Source organism: Phalacrocorax aristotelis, chromosome 2 (genome assembly GCF_949628215.1).
Source record: "Phalacrocorax aristotelis chromosome 2, bGulAri2.1, whole genome shotgun sequence".
In the NCBI taxonomy this organism is placed as follows: Eukaryota; Metazoa; Chordata; class Aves; order Suliformes; family Phalacrocoracidae; genus Phalacrocorax; species Phalacrocorax aristotelis.
The window spans coordinates 117930229-117954571 of record NC_134277.1 but is presented as its reverse complement, the minus strand read 5'-3'; the positions used below and the strand labels follow the sequence as shown (position 1 = coordinate 117954571).

Sequence of the window (24343 nt, the reverse complement as noted above, 5' to 3'; positions counted from 1 at the left end):
CAAGAGAGTTACTAGAAAAATTTAAGGTGAGTTAGAAACTTCAAATCTCAATTCTCATTGATTTAAGCTACTTTGAAAAATCATAAGCCAAAAGCAAGAACAGAAATCCATTTTGGATCACACTGTAAAAGCAGAATTTTTCCTACACTAAGAATTTAACAATTCAGAGAAGGAAATTCAAGATTTCAAACTTTTTCATCTAAGACAGTTGATCTAGTCTAACTGGAAGATCACAGAAAAAAATTTGTTTCTATTTCTTTTTGTAGGAGTTTGTTTTTTAATTATGATATTTACAAAGTGATTTTTTTTTAAATACCACTACCCAAAGTTACATCCCAAATTATACTCTGAAGTATGTTTCATAAGAGCTTGAGGCAGCTGAACACAGTTCTTGCTTCAACATCAGCTTTTCATTTCAACTTCTGGCTATCAGTGTTTTAAGCATTCACTATATATCGTCTGTTGCTGTAAACAACATCTGCCTTTATCAGTGCACACAAAGCTGTAGCTTTCAAGAGATGAGAAGTCAACTGGTCAACAAGACAAAGGTATCATGCCTGCTTTTATCCCTGGAAGAGCAACTCCAAGCTCACCTTACAGTCATAAGACCAGTAACACTTATGGCAGTTTGTAGCTCTGTTCCAACATTACATTTCAGAGCTACAAAAATAATTTCTACTTTTGAAAAGTTAATCAGTTACCAGAACTAAAAGCTCTAAGCAGTCTTATAATCTAAGGGCCTAGAGAAAATGCCAGAAGCCGTAATTAGAGCTGTAGTCAAAGACTTTCACCTCTACATATAGGAACAAGCTTGTAACAGGAGCTAATAAAAGATTTCGAAACACAACACAGAGCTTTAGACAGGTTACCAGCCAGGCCAAATAACAGTTCAATGCTATCCAGCTGTCTGTAAAAAACCAGAGGTTATATCTGCTTTAATCCTATGGAGAGCTTTTAATTCAAGGTAACTTTGATTTCCATCCTATAAGTACTATTAACTAATTGAAAGCAATATGCCTCCTCTACAAGTGAAAAACTGATACCTATTTATGCACACTGGTTATATCATTACACTCCTGTGATAGCGTGATGAAAATCCAACCTCATCAGGACAGTTTTCTTATATTAAGAAGAATTAACATCTATTATGAGGTCAAAATTTTTAAGTTCCCACTTGCCAATTAGTATTATAATGTGAAAAACACCTATCATAAACAAGTTTCTAAAGTTGCTTTTATTTGGGCTCCATTCCACCTCTATACTTGCTGTCTGTTCCTTTTGTTCTTTCCTATAGTAAACTTCTGATATTGGTTATTTTTACCTTAAGGATGTTGCTCCGTTCTCTTTTATTTCAGCTTTCTGAACAGGAGATGCTTGAAGCGACAGAATTTTATTTCCTGGCAGGGTAATTTGTTTTAGAATGGAACCTAAAACAAAACAAAGAAAACGCCATAGTAGAAATCAAAATGCTAAGACAACTGTTTAATCAGTTCATACTTCTAGAAAAGGCTACTGCAGACTCAACAACAACTAATTAGGTCCATTTGAAAAACAGACACTCTAGGAGTCTTACATTCTACATGTTCTGTATGGCCAAAAACCCTACACACTCCCAGCAAACATTCTCCTCTGTGCTGACCAATGAAAGGTTTTAGTGAAAACTGGCTGGCTGAGACAAATTCATATTATGCATCAACCTGGACCTGTTGAAGGAAAAAGCAAAGTCTCATGAAACAACTATCAAAAGCATCACAGTTTAAAGGAAGTTCACTGCAAGGAGCTTACTCACAGTGTTCTTAAAAGTACCAATGTTTGATCGATTTTAACAGGTGCCAGAAGTAGACATGGCACTCAGTTTCTCATCAGAACCCCAAGCAAAGAGTAAAGATGTTCAGCTTATCACTCAGAGCTGGTTGCTCCCGATAGACAACTACCTTCTTACATTCCTACCATCTACCAACAGCCAGCACTTATTTCGATACCTCAGCAGTCCTCTCCCTTCTCCATTAAAGAGTTTCCACTTTACCTGCAGGAAACTGGTTAGTTTGAACGAATGCATTCAGCGGCATCCTTTTCTCAGCAGGTGTCTGTAGGGTCAGCGTCGAGGGTTGCGGGAGTGTGGACACTTGCTTTACAACAGTTCCTGATGGTTGCTGGACTACCTGGAAGTGGAACATCCAGTATCAAGAGTGAGAAGAGCTAAACATACAGAGAAGCAAATAGTATCAACATGTTCATTCAGCCAGAAGCGCTGCTGGGCATGCGTACATGTCTAGCTTTCAGTTTAAAGCAAACAGCATGCTCAGAAAAACCTCACTTTTTTTTTAACTTCATGACAAGAAATCTTAATAACTGGTGGTAAGCTTTAAGCTCCAGCTGATTCAGTGAGGTCTAACAGACACTTCAGCCCTACTCTCTACTGTTAACCATATTAGATGAGTTTCACTGACTATTACACAATCCATTACACTAAGAGGCTTTCCTCTCTTTAGGTCTTGCTTAACAGACTAACAATTGAATATTGAGTCTGCCTGCCAGTAAGTTCAAAAGGGTAGGTATCACATACACCTAGTTAATATGAAAGAACACCAAAACAAACAGTTAGAAGCCTTGCATGAAATCCTTTCCTTGTCAAGAATTAGGAGTACACACTAAAGTTACTAATGCTTTTTTGGACCTACACCACCAGTTGGAAATCAAGATGCTGCGTTTCAAAGTGTTAAGCAAAAGTACACCGAACACATAAGTTCGCAGGAACGTGAAGTACCAAACAGCAGCACCTATAGCGAGTAGAGCCTCTACACAAAAACATCAGTACACTGCTAAAGGGTAAAAAAGGAAGGGGGTTGATAGTTCTGTTTAAAGAGGCTCTTGAAAGAAACAAAACCAGACAGCAGGATGTCATCACAACACAGACCTACAGGCACAGCCCATAAATACTAATTCTTCCTTTTCAGGGGCAGCTATTAAAATGCACAAAAGTAATAAAATTGCAGCATCCCTAAAAGCCTCATTTCTAACCCTCCTAGCTAGCAGAACGTAGGCTGCAGCTTTTGATACAGCCTTTTGAAAAGTTCTTGATTACTAGTAGAAAGATGTGCTTTTACCAAAGCACAAAATTACCAACATCTTCAGATTGAATCCTATTTTTTTAGCAGCAAAAACCTAATACAAAGGAGTTTAAGGTCAAGAACCAGTTTTTCTCCTCTACATCTTTTATTCTGTCTTCAGAAACTCTAAAGGGTGCTTGTACAGCAACACTGCACAAGTTTAATTAAATAATTGACATTTATTATACTTCAGGAATTAGGCTGTCTCCTTCTGTCATCTAACTTCAGATTTTTCAGTAAACATCATCAGCATAAGCATCATACATTCACAAAAAGAGGTACTTTGTATATCAAATAGTCAAGATACACCCCACCCATCCCCATATTAATAGCATCACGGTTTAGCATAGCAGCAGTAACGTACAATAACTGAGCTGAAGGCGGTGTCTTGAAAACCAGACAAAGAACAGATAGTTCTTGAGAAGAAACATAAGATCCAGAAGAGGGAAGAACCACAGGAGTACAGGGACAGACTGTGGACAGAGTCAAGGCTCACACATGCAGCACTTCCCCATGAAGTACAGATCCTAACATTTGCTTCTGTGTCTTTTTACCAAAGGGCAGCTTGATCTCTCTGAAAGATCTAGCTTCCATACACTGGAAGTTGCAAATAATGTTACCAGCATCATTTATGTGTTCAGATAAATACTGAGCCACCGACCAGCTCCAGCAAACTACTCACAGGCTCCGCCAGCACCCACGCTGACACACACCTAGAGATCCTCCCTACCACCAGCAAGAATGACACTTCATCTTCAGCATGCAACACACTGAAACAGCACAGGAGGAAACCTAAGCATTCAAGATGAAGGTGCGGCAGACAAAAAGAGCAGAGAGAGGCAGTGTTATATCAATAGCCTAGGTGGAGATTGGGAACTAAGTCAAGTAACCGAGGAGACTAGATCAACAAGAAACAGAAAGGATGTGTTGGCAGTAAAGCTGATTTTGTGTTTGCTATTCTAACTGCTAGACTAACAAAAGCTGGAAGTCTTTGGGACTTGCAGCAGAACAGGGCAACAATCCTAGAAATTTCAACAAAATTATAATGCCAGAAAGAAATTATTTTAAAAATAGGTAACATCTGTAAGAAAGAGCTATTGCCTCTTTTCTTCAGGTAGGCAGCAAGAACTAATAAAGAAGAGGGACTGTTCCTTTGTGCCCTGTTAAGTAGGTTGACAGAGACATCAGAACAAAAAACACCAATACTCTTAAGTAAAAAAACAATATGCAATGCAACATCCAGCTGACAGCATAGGAACAGCTGCCTGAGAAAGACTTTGATTAGTCTTACTTGAATCTGGTTTGCATTCATAAAGAAAAATTAGATCAGCAGAGAGATGGTAAGGTATCACCACACACTACAAGTAGTACTGCCTCAGGAAGGAAGCCTCACCAGCTGAATACAAAAGCGTACGTCCAGGACAAAAAAAAAAAACCTCCTGAAAAATAACAGAGGACATTCTCTGCTCAAGAAAGCTCAGCTCTGAGGGGACTCAACACTAACAACTCATTAAGAACAAGGTGTTGGAATAGCACTAGCACTTCAATCCTTTCTTCAACAGCTAGCAATGTCCAGGGAGCATGTCTCACCGGCAATTGCAGAGACTACACCATGAAACTCTTGCTCTTTATGCTTAACATGAAGTTGTTGTCTCACAGCAGCTTTCTCACCATTGGAAGCCAGCAGCTGATAATGTAAATTTTAATTTATTGTGCTTTAACAAGAGACAAAGCAATTCTACAGCAGGACAGACTTTCTTTCAAAGATGAAACTTCTATGTATGACAATGCCCTTAAACAAGGCTGTGTTAAGAAAGTCACCAGCAGGGAACCCTTTCCAATGTACAGCTCACAGCACAGGCATGCCATCAACCCCAACAGCATCCTTAAAGAACTGGGTTTGTATGGTGGGCACCATGGGACCTGAGTTTCAGTAATCATGCCACAGAAGAGACAGTTACATATTGCACCACTCCAGTCACAATTCTGATATTAAATACTGCAGTGCTGCATTCTTAAGCAGCACCAATGTTACACCAGAGCTGGCACATGAAAGTTAGCTTTACATTCCTCATGCACAAGAGACCTAAAGTAGAAATGGGCATGCAGAGGGAGTGTATGGCATCAGACAACCCTGAGGGCTGGAAAGCGAAAGAAATTGCTGGCAGCATTGTATGGACAGATTTGCACAGCTGGCATGTGCTTCCTTTCAGCTGGCAGCAGGACCCTTCTGTTTAAGGAGGGGAGGTCCAGATTTGTTTTCTTGTGGGAGGAAACAGACCCCCTGTCCTTTCAAGGAAACGCACCAGGGAAGCCCCAGAAGATGCAGCCACTTCTACAGACTTGCTTCTTTTTGTGCTAATCGGTTGCCTGAACAAACACCAAGCTCCTGATATGGCTAAGCTGCAAAGTGGTCAACTCAGCCCTTCAACTACATCCAAGACCAAAATTATATAGGCATTTTGAAGAGCAAGTGTTTTAATCACTGTCCCTGGGATCTACCCAAATGAGGATAAAAACATGTTTTGTATGCAATTTAATTCTTGCAAGGCACTGCAAAGAAAAGCAATTGCAATAGGCTGCCACACTGCAGCAGTGGAGGAGGCAGAAGTAATTTCTTGAGTTCACCAATATCATATTCAAGAAGTGTTTCAACTCCCCAGTGTAGAGTTAAGCTTCCTCATCTATTTGTACAGATGGTCAACCTTTCCCCTGGATTACATGGCTTGCTGTGTAGCCAACAAACTGCTCTGCAGCCCTTGTACAACCTAAGAAGCCCCCATTTTCTTCTGGCTGGAATTTCAAATTTAGTCCTCAAAGACAGTAAGGGTACCAACTCCTTTTCCAATTTGGCTTTAGTTACTACTATCAAAGACTGTTAGTGCATACGCTTGATAACTGTTTTTACAACAAACCCAGTCATAAAAAGGAACCCACATCACCTCCATATATTGAGTGCTTTATTCTTTTTAAGGGGAAAAGCTGGTAGCATAAACTATTTATTTAGAATGCAGGATTCTTGTATCACATCCACCTTATGCACTTTGAAAGGAAGAAAATTAAAAAAGCAAAACATTTTAGGGGTCAGAATACTGTTAAGTTACACATAGACAATAAACAAACTACAAAGGAAATTCGCACACTAGATGCCCTACTATACTTGTGGAAAGTAAATCTAGCTTCATAGGAAGTCTAATGTTTTCCCCTCTTTTAATGAGCAAATCTTTACAAGGAAGTCCTGTTCAAGAATTGAGTTCTTTATCTGCCAAAGGGAGACTACTCTCTCAAAATGCGTGTGCGCATTACTTGCGGGTAGACCAGTCAGACAGCACACTACTTGGTATCTCAAACACCCATAAAGCAAACCTAATATATTTCACAACGTTCCTCTTTTGGGTATACCTGTGATACATGGGTTGCTGGTATTTAACACTGACATTAGCAAGAAGTTAACTTGTGCCAAGGAACAAATGTTAACACATTGCTTTTAAGGGTATTGTTTTAATAAGACATTTAATCCTCCTGGAATTTGTTAGCTAATGAGGCCTGATAGAAAAAGTTCACTTTTGGATGACTTCATAATCAACATGTCTTAGTAAATTTGGAGGTCAGAACTCTGCTCTGAAAAAGCTCCTTGAGCTAGTTCATACACTTAACGTATCACTAAACATCAAGCCACCTGTGCCTGCAAAGTGTCCAGGGTAGGAACTACCAAGCTAGAGACTAGAATCTCTGGTAGCTAGCTTAGGCAGAGCCCTAACAGAGCATCTAATAGTAATTAACATACGCACCCCATCAGCAATTTCTGACAAGCATTTCCTGCCCTTTCTTCCAGACACTAACCTAGCCTAGTTGCATGCACTGCAGGGGTCAAAACTCATATTCCCTCATGTCTCAAGCTGGATGTTCAGTCTGGTGGAATGGTGGTCGGCATGCCTCGCAAGAGACCCAGCTTACAGTCTGGCTTTAGATTCACGTTTTTAGCAAGGGCTCAATATCCCTATGACAAACATAACTCATGACAGACTAGCTTTGTACGTTAAAAAAGCCCCACTAAGATCCAAATTTGTATCCTCTTGACAAAACTGTAAGAGTGAAAGCAAAGAAGCCCAGTTGCAGAGAAATTAATCTTACCAACTGTTTCACTTTAACCACCTGCTGAGCACCCACTGGCTGTGCAACGATGGAGTTTGGCTGGGAGATTTTAATACTGATTGGGGTTCCAATGACTGGTTTCAGAGGCTGGAGAGGGGTTGTTGCTGAAGATGCCGCTGTAGAGACAAGCGCTGGCTTTGCAGACTGGAGAGAGGATGTTACTACTGCAGAGGTGAAGACTGGCTTGACAGTCTGGATAGCCGTCTGCCCTGATGTTGCCGTTGTTGTGGTGAGGACTGAAGCTGCAGGCCGAAGAGATGCTGTCACCACTGGAGAGGCAGGAACAGCCTTCACGGTCTGCAGAGAAGCTGTCGCCGATGCACTGACAAGAACTGGTTTTATAACTGGAGAGGCTGTGACTGTTAGAGAGGCAGACACTGGTTTTTTAACTGTAAGAGAAGTTGTTGCTACAGCTGAGGTTGCCACTGCTATCGACGGAGCTGGTGCTGCAGAGGTACAAGTCAAAACAGCTTCCTGGGTTGAAGCTGGCTGCTGCATACACTGCTGGATAAAGCTCTGAGCGTTAGGCATTAGCTGCCGTAAGGCAAGCATGCTTTTCTAGAAGAAAAAGAAAAAAACACTGGCTGTAACATCAGCAGAATCTTCCACAATACTGATATATTAGCAACTGAATCTTCCTCCTCATCTTCCAATTCAATTTTTCATGAGACAATAAATTGCTTATTCCAAACAAGTTTTGCTAGAAATTCAGGCACCCTTCAATTGATGACAGTACTGCTCAGTGAAGACCACAAGAATCACCAACACAGGCTGAGCAAAGGTCAGTCACCACGGCTTCACCGCAGGTAGCAAATCCCATGAGATTTCCTATAGGGAAACTCACCCATAAGGTTGTTCTTTTTTAAATATTTTCAAATTGAAACTTGTGTTCTAGAAAAAGATAATTTTAACTGTTCTACTACCTCAAAAATTTCATTTTTCCAAAAAACCCTCCTATATTGTAACAGCTGTGTTTATTCCATGGAGCCTGTCTGACAGAGAACTATAAATTACCCAGTGAAGTCAGAAACAAGCTCTGAAGATATGAGCACTTCTATACCAGTACAGCTGTATCTACACTAGGGGGGGATACCACTTTAATAATGCCTGTGTAGCTGCAGCAGCACGACTCAAGCCAGATAGTTCTCTTCAACAGAACATTAGTAAAGGTATCTGGCAACATCTATTTTTTACTACAGCTATGTTTGAGAAGGCTAACAGATGGAACAATCTTCAACACCTCTACAGATTCTTCTCCTTGACTATTTACAATCTGATATGGCTCAGAACCAGGGAAAAAATCAGTTCCACAGCTACCTATATGTTCTCACAGGCTCCCCACCCCACACACACCCCCGACAGTTTTTGAAGTCTGTAAGAGCCTCCAGCACGTTGTGGTTGCTCTAGGCTTCATGTAAAAGGAACACATTGTCTCATGTGCTGATATATCAAGTGAACAAATTGTTTGGACATCTAGACCTCCTCTGGCACGCCTATCTTTAATGTTCCCTTCCTTTTCTTTGAAAAGGCTGCTCAGCTTTCATGTTCCTGATACTATTTATTTTCCAAAAGCATCCAGCACAGATTTGAAAAATCAAACAGGCTTTACAGCCAAAGTCACTGTACTTTTCCACCTGCCAGAACAGACAAAACAAAACAAACAAAAACCTGCAAATCAGAGATAAGAGACAACTCCAGAGAGTCCTCCCTAAAATTCCACTTCACTAGCTAAAAGTGAATTGGCAACAGGCTGTACCACGTTTCTTTCCAGACCCATTTCCTCCACAAACAAGGCCAGCACCAATCCTTGTAGCACCTTAGAGAAGTGCTCCTGAAGTCACCTTTCATTTGGCACTCAGTCCTGTCACAGCTGCTCAGAGTTACAGACCAGACCTAACTGGTGTGTATCAACTACACATCCTTAAGGTATTCTGGAAGAAAATCAATCAGGGTGCAAGGAGTTTTAAAGGATGGGTAACACTACAAAGTCAGCTTACTTTGACTGTGACAATGTATAAATGATGTTTCTAAAGTCACAGTTATTTCTGTGTTAATATAGTGTGCAAGAAGGAGACAGCACTTTGTCAAGGATTATGATTTATGGATACTGCCCAAAACAGGAAAGCCTAGATGATACCAGCACCTGGCAGCATGCCACAGGAGAAACATGCAGCGGCTCTGCCACTGGATCAGGGTCTGACCCATGCTGATGAACCCAACTTAACTCCTGTGGGACTGCCTCGAGGTCTGTGTGCCACATGTAGCAGCTCTCCACATTGCAGGATGGCTTATTAACTCAGGCTGAGGGCTTCTGTGAGTGCATAAGGACAGTGCTGTGCCTGAGCTAATAAATCCTCAGGGGACCCAAACGGGTTAGAAGCATTAGAAAGTGCTGCACAGGCATCCCTTGGCTCAGCCCCTCTTGATGAGGTCTACCTACACCAGACTCAGGCTGTCTCTGCATGGAGCTACTGAGGTTCACCTGCACTGTTTTGGGAACACAGTACAACACCACCTGAGCTGGCCGCATGCACAGGCAGCCAGCCCACATCCAGTGGGGTTCATCAGCCAGGGTGCTGCAGAAGGCAGCTATGCTACTTCTGAAGCCAAATTTGCCCTGGCAGGTAGTAGAGGTCTGCTGAGACTCCTTGCAGCTCACAGGAAACCTCTGCCAGTCACGCCAACCCTGCACTCACAGACCGGTCCTTCTGCAGCCAGAGCTGCACTGGACGTAGGAAAGCCCATACTCTGCGCTGTTTGGTTTTAGCAAAAGCTAAAAAGCTTTTGCATAGGCATTTAAGAAGCCTCCAGGGAATTAGAGAAGAAATAAGCAACCAATATGAAAATTTTATATCAAGCCCTGCAGAGATGACTGTAGTCTTCTAGATTCATGGAAAACTTGCTAGCAAAGCATTTAAAGGCTGCCACTTTAACAAAAATATTCATCCTGCACTTAAGCAGATTAACACCAGCCATCTAAAGTAACATCGACATTATTACAGGCATTGGTATATGTGCTGTCAAATAGTAAGGAAGAGAAACTCCAGAAAACCTCTCTCCCAGCTTTACCACTTAGCTACTCTTCTTTGATTCTCCACCATGCATATAATGGATGCCAAGGAAAAGAACAGATCTATCAAGCCTGCCTAAGAATACTGTGTACATTGCAATTAGGAAAATGAAACCAAGTTTTCCATGTTTTCACTGCGTTTTAATGCTTGCTGTACAAAGATGTTCATTTTTTTTTGTTAATACCAATCTACCATATGATTAAAAGTGTTAAGAAAGCATTTTTAAATTTACATTATTATTTGCTTGAATGGAGGTAGAGTTGTCCTAGGTTACTTTTCCAAAGCTGCAGTAGACCTGTCAGATCCTTTCTGGAGAAAGGGGTGGGGTTTTTTTCTGCCTCCACTTAAACACAAACCAGCAGACAGGTTAATAGTTTTATGTAGATTCTTTGAGCTTAAATACTGCACAAACTGAGCACAGCCACTGTTGTCAGTCTTCTGTATTAGAACTCAGAATAGCTACAGTTTTGATGAGAAAGCAACAGTTCATCTTACAATAGCTACTCTACTGTAGATGCACCAGCTTCCAAACTAGAGGGTAATTACTCTCCAATCTAAGAACACAGTGTAAAATACTCCTCTGAAATCCTCGCTACCCCCAAAAATTGCCTTCAAGAGCAACAGGCACACAGGGCTAGGTGAAGCACCATTTCCTCAACTGAACTGAGCAAACACTTATTTGAATGCTCTGCTTTTCTTCTCTGGTTGTCCTCCCTCCCCTCATTAAATACTATACATCCACAATCAGACACTTACCTTGAGAAAAGGAACTAAATACGGTTGTGGAGATGACTTGAGCTCTGTGTATAGTTTTTTTGTAAACTCTTCTGGCTCAATTTTTGCTTCCTTAGAGGAAAATACAATTACAATGGGAAGTTATAACAAGGAATCTACCATATTTTTTTCTCCAGATGTATCAAAAATTCATGGAAATTTACATTAGTATGGAATTGTTCAATTTCAGTACTCAAATATTATTTTCCTCCTGTATTTTTAAACAAAAAGGTTTTAGGATAGAATGATGTTGTAATTTAGATACAGTATTATCAAATTGAATTACTTTCTTCAACTACAGGCAGTTAACAGATGTAAGGATACTTGTTCAGTAAAGTGAACTGATAGAAACAAGTTTATAAGTAGCACTGATCCTAGTGAGTATCTCATTGTTATGCAGAGATATTTAAAATCCGGTACTAGTACCTTTTTTTTCTGTAAAGGTAGTTCATCTGCATAAAGATCAGTTTAAGAAGATCAGAGACAAAAGACAACTCAGTAGTTTTTGTAAGACAATTGTAATCTAATGGATACATAGGATAATAAAGCAGAACACTTAACATGTCTCTGAAAAGCAGGAGAAACTGAACATCAGAACATCACTTCTGCATTCCACTGTGGTAACAGTCCTCTGCCTTGCAGAGTAGTCTCCTTCCTTAATGCTTTCCGCTCTGCCCCAACACAAACACCTGACTCAAGGGCTTGGGAGGGTTAGGAAGCTGCAGACTTCCGAGACCCCTCACCCACTACTTCAGTGCCACCACGATGGGGCTGAGGTGGTGGGTAGCCCCAGACACTGCTGCCCTTTCTCACATAAGGAAGAGGGACCCCAGCACCAATAGCTGCCTCTGCAGAGAAATTACTCCTCTCACCCATATTCTCCTTTGGAACAAATGTTCCAAGGAGCTACATGACCAGATCAGGGATTTTAAGGACTGCATATTCATAGACGAACAGACCTTAGAGCAGCTCTCCCATTTATTCATTTGATGTGCTGCCTGTTAGGTCTCACTGACCTGTGGATACAGGTCACTGAGGCCTCACTGATACAGATGCAGTGATTTGGTACACTACACCTCAGTGCATACAAGGTGCTTGACACCCACTTCATGAGATGCTGCCTTAAGACCCATTTTACTTCACAGATGCTGTTTACTCATTCCCCTCATACATATGAAACATTAATTAATTTTGCATTTAAATCATATACACACACTGAATGGCAGAATAACAGCATTTTTAAAATACTACAAGAAGCAAACAAGTGCACAGTTAATGATGTATTACTGTCTGGTACCAACAGTTCCTAAAGAAAAAAGTACTGTAAGCACAAGAAGGAACTACTCCAGTATTTTCTTACATAAGCAAGGTGTATAGTCCAACAGGGACACAGAGGCAGAGGAATCAAATTTTTGCAAGGCTGCATGTTCAAACAGTCTGCTCTCTGAAATTACACCTCTGTCTACACCACACTTTTCTAGACTGAAAGGTCCTTCGGTACCACTAGCAAAGCCATCCCCCTCCACCAGCCCACAGCCTTCTGCCACTGTGGAACAACAAAACAGCAGCAGCGGTCAAATGCCAAAACAAGGAGTGGCATGAGAAATCGTTACCAAGAAAACCCAGCTGTGCTGCAGTTCAGCACAAAGCAGCATAAGGAAGCCACCTGCAAGGAGGGGGAGAGGCTGGCAGCCACCACGTTATTTTCTCCATCCCATTGTCTAAAGACATAATGTTGTGCTTGTTCCACTGGAGCTTCACTATCAACCTATCAGTCAGTTCTGTCTTGGAGTACAGCAGTAGTATGGACTGAGCGCTGCATTACAACCTCTATGGTAATACTCTTGCCATTGAGGACTCAAAACTACACTAACATGAAAAAAAAGCAGCTCACACCCTGATGCTATGTATGTCAGCTCCTCCTGCCGTCAGTTACCTGTGTGCATAAAATGAAACAGGAATGTAAGGGGAAAAAAATACAGTATGGGATCCAGTAAAAGTAAGACTTATGTACTCAGCCACAAATCCAATGCTTCAGCTCTTAAAAAGAGACAAGGAACAAAACTATAACAAAGTCAATGTCAAAAACAATACACAAATGATGCAGACTGGTTAAAAAAAAGCCTCACCAGCAGATTTTGCACCAGATTCTTCACATTCTGCCCCATCTCAGGGGCTTGAGATCCACTAGATGCCAGTTTTATTAGTGTAGCAAGAAAATTCTTGCATTTCTTCACATTCTCTAGCGTCTCCTAGCGTGGAAACAGAGAGAAGACTGTTAGATGTTGCATTGGCTCTCCAACCTCTGATGAATATAGAGAATGTTAATTTTTAATTAAAAACTTTTTTCCCTTACTGTAGAAATGCTGGTCTGTGCTACTGTTGTGCCCTCTGCTTTCACAGAGACTGCCTTTTGGGAGATAGCTTGTGCAGGTGGTCCTGTAACTGGAAGTTTTACAGGTGTTCCAGTACTCGAAGGCTTTACAGCAGTAACTGTAGTAACACTAGCTGGTGCAGCTGCTGGCTGAAAAGAAAAATTAACACTTCTTAACCAAAGACCAACGTGACAAACATACTGTATTCTGCCAATGTGCAAGGTAGCACCCTCCCTCCACATTACTATTTAAAACACGAATAAACAATTTTTTACCTTTGTTTTTAAAGTTTGGATTCATTTGCTTTGAGAGGCTCTATTTTGTAAAGTGACAGAACCCCACAGCCATAATTCTGGTTTTAAATCAAGGGCGGGGGGAAGAAATGACAAAGGTTCACACAGACTAAAGTACTGCCTGCAACTTCAAGTGAAGAGAGAAAGGTAAAGTGGTCTTGAAGAAACCAATATATTAACTTTGCCAGGCTCCTACAGTCTAAGACTAATGAATTTTGGACAACGCTAAGGCAGGCGATACTACACTGAAGATAAATACGACCGTAAGTGATTATTTATGTTCCTTTCTTCCCCTGCAGCTCCTTTCCCAGTTGCAATGTCCCTCACTCTTCCTATCACATGCACAGTAGGCAAAAGATGTCATGTCCACTTTGGAAGGATGCATGTGCCAGCAGAAGCAGTCAGCTGAGCAAATGCACCGAACAAGTTTTTCCTGCCTTTTCCTTGTGGGCAGCAATTTGGATTTCTCTCTCCTCTGTCCAGAGGAAACCCTCACAAAATTCAGTTGAGACCTCTTTTAAAAATCTTATTAGAATTTCTGAACAGATTCAAAAGCTCCAGCAACAGGACAGTAATGAAGGTTTAGGAAAAAAAAAGAAAACAATTGCCCCTCTCTCCTTTGCAAGCCAGGCTAAACAGTAGTTTCCAGAGGAAAACCTACTGAACTGAAATATTTCTACTTCAGATTTTAGAGGGGGGGAAAAAAAAAACCCAAACAAAACCCCACATTCAAAAAACCCAACACAGTTGTTCTGACACAACAGAATTCAATATGAGCAAAAGACTTTGCCTCTACGAAAACCACTACTTTCGATTTCTCAACTTGAAAACTAAAAAGCCAGATTGAACCTGCAGTTTACAGAAAAGGAAGAATTTCAGGTTAGCATTTGAAACCTGAAGTTGGGTGTCATTTTTTGTCCAAACCTCTCAAGAGAAAGGGATGGTCTGGTTTGGTAGGCTAAATTCTAAGTTCAGATCTGTGCAACACAATTGCTTTCATTGACAATTAACACACTTAAACACCACAGTTTATTCCAGCAATCACAAATTAATACTTGCTAACTGCATTAACGATAAGACAGTAGCTCAAGAGCTCAACTTACCCTACCATGGATAAAACAAAAATTAATCAGAGTTGGACAGACATCACGTAGAATATCAAAGGGCTGTTAAGTCTTTCAGGATAAGGAAAATTAGTGAACAAATATTTAAAGCTAAAGCAGAACGCTCACATTTTTGTTGTATACTTATAAATTACTTTTTTCCTGGGTATGCCCCCCCGCCCCCCAAGCTGCTGCCAGCTTGACATGAAAGAAGTAGACAGCTACCAGAAAGCCTTCCAGCTTAGGCTCCCACTGTTGGTAACACTTTAATAGCTCTCTGCAGGATCTTTGCCACCACCACTGCCTCTTCCAAGGATGAGGCTCAACAGCTCTAAGACCACAGGGAGGCAAACTGGGCACAGGAATCCCACAAACAGATGGACGGGAGGAAGACTGAAGGGGACAGAGTACAGATCTGTCAAGCTGCAATGCCCTGGGCTTTTAAAAGCCGAAAACATGAAGTTCGCAGGAGCTGATCTGTTGCAAATTCCAGCATGTTTACATATCAAGACCAGAACAGCATTTTATCAGCTGGGGGAGAGAACAACAGGAAGTCTGCTGGACCCTTTTCCCAGGAAGATGAATATATGGGAATTAACTTCTGTCATCTGCCCTCAACCTTTTTCACTACTGACAATTCTCATTCTCACTTTGAGCAACAGAGAAAGAGAGAAACAGTTGCCACAAAAATGGCATTAATCCTGCATATTGTGAAGTCATTTCAAGAGAAGAAGTGCTCTGCATCTAAATGAAAGTACCTCAGCATGATGCTAATTAGATACTTTGCAGCAGCTTCCTTACCCCATCTGGGAAGAAGGTAAAAAATAAGAACTTGCAGGTTATTTTGTCTAACCACAGAGCTTAAACATTCAGGAATGTCAAAAAATTGAAATATTTTTGTTGATGATGAGACTAATCCTAGAGTCAGTAACTAGGGAGAATTTTGCAGATAGCAGCGTTCCAAGTTGTACATAGCACAGGACAGGAGATACACAACCAAGCCAAGGATTATTTCCTCTCCACTGTCTCCTACTTTTTGTGATGACATCATACTTCCACACCAATGCTACAATCCTGTGACCTCAAAACACTGTCAAGAGTAACATCACTAAGCTCTTTTAGGACTGATGAATGAACTGCTGCCAAGGAGGTCAAACCCAAGGACTTACTTTCTTTCCCCAGACAGTTCCTGCAACCTTACACATAGACTCCCTTGTCAGGACTCTTCTCTTGCCTGTCCCAGGGCGAGGAGTGAAGTGGCCCTGCAATTGCAGCATGTATCCATATTGCACCTATTCATTCTTTATTGTATGAGGAGCTTGTACAGAGGGCTTTGCAATCCTCTGCTCCAAGGAAGCTACTCCAAACAGAACGTCACTATTAATTTTTCCTAGAGTCATCGTTCCTGCTGTTTAAATCCAGTCCTGTGCTCACTAAAAGTGTTCAAGTTTCTACAACAGAAACAGCTCACAAAAAACCCAAATGCTCCATATCTACTTCTTTAAGTATCTCAGAAGAACACAAGTTAAATTGATTACATCAAAACTGAAATAAGAAGGTGCGGAAGAACCAAGTCAAAGGCAGATGTAAGTTTAAAAAGGAAAAGTTAATAGCATGATTAATCTCTCTGTTTATCCACATGAGAGTGTGAGGACGCAGGCAGCTTCAGCCATCAGATGGAAGAAATCTTTACCTTTATCTCCTCTCCCCAGTGCAAGGGTAGTATAGTAGATGACTATAGCTTTTATATCCTAAAGATCTCCATGCAGAGATCACAAGCATAGGGTTGGCAAGCTACTGTTCCAAAATAAAATACCCATTACTGTTCTTAGACACAAAGCATATGTTGTTCCCATTCTAAGCAAAACAGAAAATGTATTAAGAGAGGCCTCTGGGTTTTCACCTTTAGCCCCAACATTACCCATCAGTAGTGAGAAGGAAGAGAAAAAAGATCAGAGCTGTGAGTAGTTTTCAGTTGCTGATACAGAAGAACAGCAGGAGGACGAATTTGTAAATAAGACTGTTGGTTACTGTTGACAGCGAATATATTCCCCAATCCTTCAAACACCCTCAAGGTCAAGAACATACATCTAGCATGGTTTTTTTGAATGACTGATCCTGCTCATTTTCCAAGTCCTTGGTCAACCACTACAGCCCAGTCTCCTTCAACCTCTTGTTCACAAAATAAAAGGTATGTACAAGCCAGACTTCTTCCCAATTTCTCCTCCGTGTTACAAGAACAGAATATTTTAGCTGTAGAAGGAAGCTGTTCTCTTTCCATCACACCTGCTTATCCAGAACTCTCCAAGAACAGAGGAAGAAATGTATCTAGGAGAAGTCTCATCCTCCACAGGTAGCAAGAGCCTCTTCAGAAGAGTCCTACAACATTTTTCTCTGGAAAAAAATAAGCAAGACCTAGGAAATAAGACAAAAACACACTACCTAAAAATAATGAGGCATTTCCAACCACTGTCTATTTACAGTTGCATCAGTGGAACCTGTCTACCAAATTCAATTACAGAACAGAGGTTTTCAAGCTATGATCTTCCTTCAGCTTTTAATGAGGGGGGAAAAAAGGTAGAGCTGAAAACCAGCTTGACTAGTGCAGACAGCTCATTTTCCCCTCAACAACATCCCAAGCATACTTTTTTTCCTCTAAGGAATCAGGAAACCCAAACAGGAGAGAGCATTAGGAAGTCTCCATCTCCCAGAAAAGCATTACCCAGAGTTGAAGGAGCTGTGTGATTAGGGTACAAAAGCACTGGAAATGGCTCTCTGAACTATTCATTTTGTTCATTGTTCATGCGCTTTCTACTGTAGTGAGAGAAGATGAGCTGACACACGCTGGCAAAAGTATAATTAAATGATGCATTTAAAAAAAAGACATTTATCATGAGAACAAAAGTTACCAACGCAGTGAAAACCAGGTTAGAGTTAGAAATAACAAGAATGCATCCATACCTTCTTCAGTTCTCTCTCTGTCACTTATTCTTATTCCACTGCACTATAAAGCTTGCCACCTACCTGTATTACAGCAGGTGTCTGAACAGTAGAAGCCACAGCATTTGTTGTTTGAGCTAATGGTTTCACAGGAGTAGCTGCTACTTTCTTTAGTAACTGGGTGCCAGAATTCTTAAATTAAAAAAAAAATAATTAAACACGTGCAGAGAACAGTTGTTAGACAAGTCAATGAGAAAACATGCACTGAAGTTAGTACCTGCTCTTCTCTAATAGAAACCAAGACACCCACTCTTACAGTAACAACACAGGTGTCATTCACATAGCCATATAGTTTAAACACTGTTCAACAAAGCAATTTGTCTACCAGTTTAATACTCAAGAATAGATTCAGAGACGTTTAGATGCAATGCCTAATCAGAACAAAGCATTTAAATTATGAGCATGTTGGCAAGACCTATGCAGGTGGTTACTTTTTTTTATACCCACTCTTCCTCTTGCATGCTGAACTACATTACAACAGATGGAAACAAAAAGCCAAAGAGCTGGGAAGCAACATCCTGGGGACATAGGAAAACCCCTAGAAAATCCATGGGAAAATACTTCACTCAGCTTCAGAGAAGCATCCCACCAGAGGATCACAAGGTTGCAGTAACCTACCTAAGTAACCACTTAGGTAGGTTTTCGGTTGGTTTTGGTTTTTTTCTTACAATCCTTTACATCATCATCAGGCAGGAATTCCTTAATTTGAACTTTACCACATGTAACAGCTAGCAGGTTTTTTTCAAACTGAGAAAGCAAAGCACATAGTGGTGTTTATGTAGAAAACCAAATACTATTATGCTGTTCAGAAAGCATTCAAATGCATATTTGAACACATTTCAAACGATCCCTAAGTTATTTGCAAACCCTGCTATAACTACATAACATACAGCAAAGTCTAACTAAAGCTATGAGAGAGGTTACCTGTACGGCACATATTTTGATTGTGGGTGTGCTGGTCGGCAGAGACGGTCTCACACTCGTGTTATTTTGTGGCTGATTTTGTGGCTGACTTTGTGCTCGTGCTATTGCTTGTTGAGATACTAGCATTAGTTGGCCATTACTGCTTCTGATAAGAACAGTTCCTGTTGGAGAAAAACATCCAGACTGTTAGAAATAAAGTGCTATTATGGCTTTCCTACGCTCCTGTGGAAGAAATAACTAGACCACATTGGTAAGATAATGGAATATTTAGTTTCTTACTCCAAGGAACAGCAGCCAAGAAATGTAAGAGCTAAGTGTACATCAGCTTTACTCTGCATTTTAAGCCAGAAAACAATTCCTGAAGTCAAAAGAAAAACACCTCTAGATAGCCACATCGAAACACTATGTGTATACAAGATGGAAACTGCAAAGCAGTTCATCATTTGAGTCAAAAATATTCTGGACATTAAAAAGACAGACACACTGCGCACACACCCTCTGGGATTACTTTAACAGTAACTTCTTTAAGCAGTTCTTCAGCCTGCAAAATTCATCACCACTGTCACACTTGGCTGCCTCTACACATTCTCACTTTCTGTACAATTAGGCACACCCTTACAGGTGAAGATATGGTTTAGAGAAAACCTGCAATGGGAACTGAAGCCTGATTAACACCAGTTCACCTGCCTGTATCGAGACCATCCCCCTTGGTCAGAGGGCAGTGGTCTCCAATGAAAAGCCAAGGCCACTCAGTCATTTGCAGCTGTCCCTCTGTCCAAGGGACTGTCCGTAAGTATTAAAGTGTATGGTTTTAACCAAAACAGCTTATGGCCAAATAGGGAGATTCCAATGGGAAAGAAGAGGGGGGAAAAAAAAAGGCGAGGGGAGCAGGGGGAAGGAGGGAGGGGGGAGGCAGATAGACTCTCTGCATTGTTTCCTTGCTTTTTTGTTTCCTTTTCACACCTACAGCGAAGTCAGCCCACCACCATTCAACTCCTAGCACCTTCCTCCCACCCCATCAGCTATAACGACAAATAATTAAACAGTTAACAAACAATGAGTATTTTTTTCTAAAGCTTTCAAACGAAAATCACCCTAAGGGAATGAGTCAGATGCCACATCACAGTCCCATCTTCCTTGCGTTTGGAAATCATTCAGCTACCTACCAATGCCTCCTCCTCTCCGACCCCTAAGGGCGAGGCTCTGGGAAATCCAGATGTTCCATCAGGGTCACAAATACAAAACGCCAGCTGGATCCCTGGTCTCAACGGCTTCAGATCCTCCAGAAGGGCTGCAGAGCACCCTGCTTTTGCTGGTGCCTCACCTCCTTTACTTGCAACAACAGCTGCTGCAGAGTCCACCACTAAAAGCACCATCCTCACTTCACAAAGGCCTTTCACATAAAAGAAAGGGGGAAGGTACAGGAGAACACCAGATATGTAAATAAGAGTACCTCAACATTTTTGGAGGGCTGCACTTAACTTTCTTGCAAGGTGTCCAATATCTGAAGAAACCCAGATCTATGCACACTTGTGATCTTTCCTAGCATAAAAGAAGCCCACATCAATGGAATAGTCTTTTTACTACCTGGTTAGTCTGAAAGCTGTCAAAATACTGCTGTACAATACAGCCTAAAACACTTTTCTGTCTGAGTTTAAATGAATACAACAGGAAAGGCCACAAGCTCCATGAGTTGGGTTTTGTTTCAATAAAAAAAAAAAAATAAAAATCAAGCTATAACCACATGCTTAGAAACAGCTTTTCATCCTCAACATCTAAAAGCGTAAGAGGATATTGCAAGACAACACAAAATTTGGTATAAAATTCTGTAACATCAACATATTGTCATTTACATAGTGCACACAAACTGAGACTGCACGAGTAGCATCTAGAGTGATTCCCTCCTTTCTCAAGCAGCCTTTACTAGATGGGGCAGATGCACAAGACAGTTGCATAACCAGAAAAATACTGTTACTCCATCTGACAACTCAGCTTTCTCCTCCTCCACTGAAGCCTTGACTATAGTTATATTTAGGTACAGATGGATCTTTCAATTTAATCAATGAATACCCAGAATCATAGAAAACATATCAGATTTCTAATTTTCTTTTCATGCCATCATGCCATCTTATTTAGACAGTGATTCATGGCATAAAATTTATCATCAGTCAAAAAAAGGCACTTTTTTCCTTGTTCACATCACATGCTTATGCAGATTCTGGGGGAAGAGAGAAAGCCGACGATACGACACATTTTGATAGCAATAGCATTTCTCTCTGCTCTAGGTCTACACTCAGGAAGGTAGAAGTATTGCTATTGGGGGTTTTAGGCTCTTCTTTTCTAAGCTTGCTTAAAAACATCATCACTAGCTCTACTCTTTATGAAGGCACGTATAAATACATAATTTAATCCCTTTAGATATTTGGAATGCGTTAAGTGTTTTGTTTTTACATACTTGGCTATTTTGTCACTGCTTATTACATTTGCTTTTTAAGCCAAACTGTCTCTACTTCTCTGAATCATACTGCATGCCAGAAGCAGCACCGTTACCGGTCAACTCTATTATAGGGTTAGGGGTTTTTTTGCACTACTGTTCCAAAGTTTCAGTTAGCATTTGCCAGAGGAGTATCCCATCCTCCAGTCACCTGAATGGGGACAGCTTCCAGCAGACTTCACTTGACAGAAAGTTAACAAGAGCAACACAGCTAGCAAGCTTATGCAAACACAATACAGCTCATAGGCAAATTCATTAATATCTAAAATAAACAAAAAACAACTACCACAAATATTAACAAGTCCCAGTAGCCCCTTTACATTGACCATAACTGCAATGATCCCCAACAGCACTGTACCCTGAAGCATACTTTCCTGCTAGTAACAGATTAGTCAATACAAAAACATCCATGCTTCATCAGAACAAATAACTTTAGGTTTATTCTTGGTGAAAGCATCCACAGAAGTAGTTGCTTAAGGCCACTCCAGTGGTCGTAGCCTTGATTGGAATATACAACTAAGATGATGCCTGTTTATTACTACATAAGTAAGAACCCTGCTCCACTTGGTACAAGCATTAATTTCCGTATATTTGTTCTATTTGGCAGAATTTTTAATGTGGTGGTATGGTAGCCTTTTCATGGCAGTAGCTATTCTCAACAGCTAGCAAAATTAGAACTACAAAACCAATACTATGGTAATCTACTAATTACTGCTTTTGTAGACTTAATACTGTAAATGCCTGATGCTTGCACAAATAAAGCTGAAGGCAAATTTGAAACGACTGTCATAGCTACAGATCCATACAGTGAAGAGCCACAAGACATCAGTTCAGGCATGAAACACACAGTTCTGGGCAGTCCCCACCTAATGTTGCCAAGTGACAGTAAGCTGACACAGGGATTGCGTGAAACAGTTTGAAAGCTGTTGAGAAGGGCATTTGTTTTTTAGTTCTGGTTGCTGTAATTTACTTATACTTTGTGACAACTTAAAAATATCCCCAATCTTTTGATGCTCCCTTTCTGCCTTGAAACAAAAGGAACAACTGAACACTAAAGTCGATTGTGTGGGCTCCAAGAGGAGGCACCGGTGTCTTCCGCCCGAAGAAAAGGTTCCATGGCACTCAAAACCAATTCCTGAAGTCTCATACACCACACTTGTACAGCTGCACAAGTGTGAAAAAAGGCAACAGCAGGTGATGGTAACCTTGGTGGTTCTCAATAGAAAGGTCATATAAACAGACTCGTGCAGCTACCAAGAAGCTACTATCAGATATGAAGAGAAAGTAAGTGCAAGAATCTACATTCTTCACTTGGGGGGGCAGGAATAGGGAAGAACAAGAGCTGTTTTCACATTCACTGGAAGGCAATTTTTGCCAGACTAAACATGAAAACAGATCAGGTCTTGTCGTCATTTCAAGTCCCCAGGGAAACAGGCAGCAGGGGGGAACCTCCGAACAGCTGAAACATTGAAGTTTCAGCTAACACCACTCAGCACAGCATTTAAAACCAGAAAAGATATCTGCAACCTCTGACCAAAATATCTGCATCAACTGCAGTTACTGAACAGCAATCAGGCATATTCATAATGCCAAAGGTGCCCTCTTTTGGGCAGCACTTCCAAGAAAGCACCGTTTACAGGATACACAGATGATAGTTTTACTGAAGTTGTTTCAGAGAACAGGAAAGACTTTCTCACCTCTCATGCAGTTTGATAGTAAGGCACAATCCCTTTGGGGCTACAAGGCTGTTCCTATTTTCAGATCACAAAGAGAAAACTTATGTGACCAGTTACCAGCAGGGATTAGTTCTTACATGCTTCACTGAAGGACCCAGGTGTCTCTCACAGATTAACAAACAGCCCTTTTACAATGAACTGAGACTTCTGTCTCTAGATATTCTGCCTGTCCTGCCAAAAACATCCTTTGGAAAGTTATTTATTTTTCTTGACTGCCAGAGAAGGCAGTTAAAAGAAAATCAGCTATTTAAGCCCTTCGCTACCTACACACCTTCCTTCAGCTACAATCCTGCAGGAAGGCTGGAGGAGAAGGAACCAACAACAGAAACCCAGCTCAGTTTCCTCCAAAGCTACATAGAAGGAGCCATGCTATAGCTTCTCACCTTGAAAAGGTCTCATTGCAATCTATACCCTTTCTCTCCTGTAACCTGCCTTTCCTGGAACAGGGGCTCCAGGAACCATGCCTCCTGAAAGAGCACTCAGCATCACTCCTGCAAAGCTCAGGCAGCCACCACCCAGAACAGCCTCCACACAGGCATGGCAGCAGTGCATGCTGTGGAAAATCAGAGGCCTCCTATTAAATTTCCATTTGCTGCTCAAACCTGAGATACCACCACTGGAAATTTTTGCTGTCCCAGTACCACCAGCCACTAGCTTTTTCTGAACTTGCTTGTAACGCACTTCAAATTTTCTAACGTGTAGCTGTGTTTAGCATCCAACCCAGGAATGAAGAAACACAAGTTAACAGGATGAGCAACTTCCAGATACCTATTCATTGTAACTACAGACAGAGAACCAAAAACTCAGAGACATGAAAAGATGCTGTCGGATCACGGCAGAGATTTGTTTATGCCACTGTAGATAAGGCCACCTGCATGGGCTTCACTGTATGTCAAGGAATAGTGTTAAGGAAACCACGCTGTCATTAGCATAAAGTTGCGATGCCAACCGAAGCTCAGGGTTTCATCCAGCAGCACTGAACCAGTGTATGCTAAAAGCACCCCACCATAAGGGCAACTTCCACTGTTAAATTTCTACCACATGAGACAAGCCAAGAAGGAATTTCCTGATATGAACCCGCTCCACCAGATGAACCAGGTGTGCTCTGGTGGAGATACACTATATGCTGTTACATGTGAAGTTGGAGTTGAGTTAAGCCACCACTTTGATTACATGGTTTCCAACACAACTGCTCAACAGAAGAGCTCTTCGGAACTGCTGGCTGGGAAACAACATGAAGAAATGAAATATCTTGCTCCTAAAATAAAATAGAAGCAAGAACCAAATGCATTAGACCCAACTCATTTA

General features: G+C 41.1%; 1 protein-coding gene across 2 annotated transcripts in view; it reads right to left on the bottom strand.

The window, feature by feature from the left end:
* TAF4B (TATA-box binding protein associated factor 4b) overlaps positions 1 to 24343 on the bottom strand; it is a 75720-nt gene that overhangs the window by 39784 nt on the left and 11593 nt on the right. Inside the window, exons 2-9 of one of the 2 annotated variants that reach the window (XM_075084896.1) lie at positions 18806 to 18966; positions 17906 to 18013; positions 13467 to 13634; positions 13240 to 13362; positions 11093 to 11182; positions 7245 to 7823; positions 2027 to 2162; positions 1322 to 1427 (exon numbers count right to left, since the gene is read on the bottom strand). In XM_075084896.1, the coding sequence (XP_074940997.1) occupies positions 1322 to 1427; positions 2027 to 2162; positions 7245 to 7823; positions 11093 to 11182; positions 13240 to 13362; positions 13467 to 13634; positions 17906 to 18013; positions 18806 to 18966 (1471 nt within the window). The remainder of the gene's footprint in view (positions 1 to 1321; positions 1428 to 2026; positions 2163 to 7244; positions 7824 to 11092; positions 11183 to 13239; positions 13363 to 13466; positions 13635 to 17905; positions 18014 to 18805; positions 18967 to 24343) is intronic. The other variant, XM_075084895.1, reaches the window with a different exon arrangement.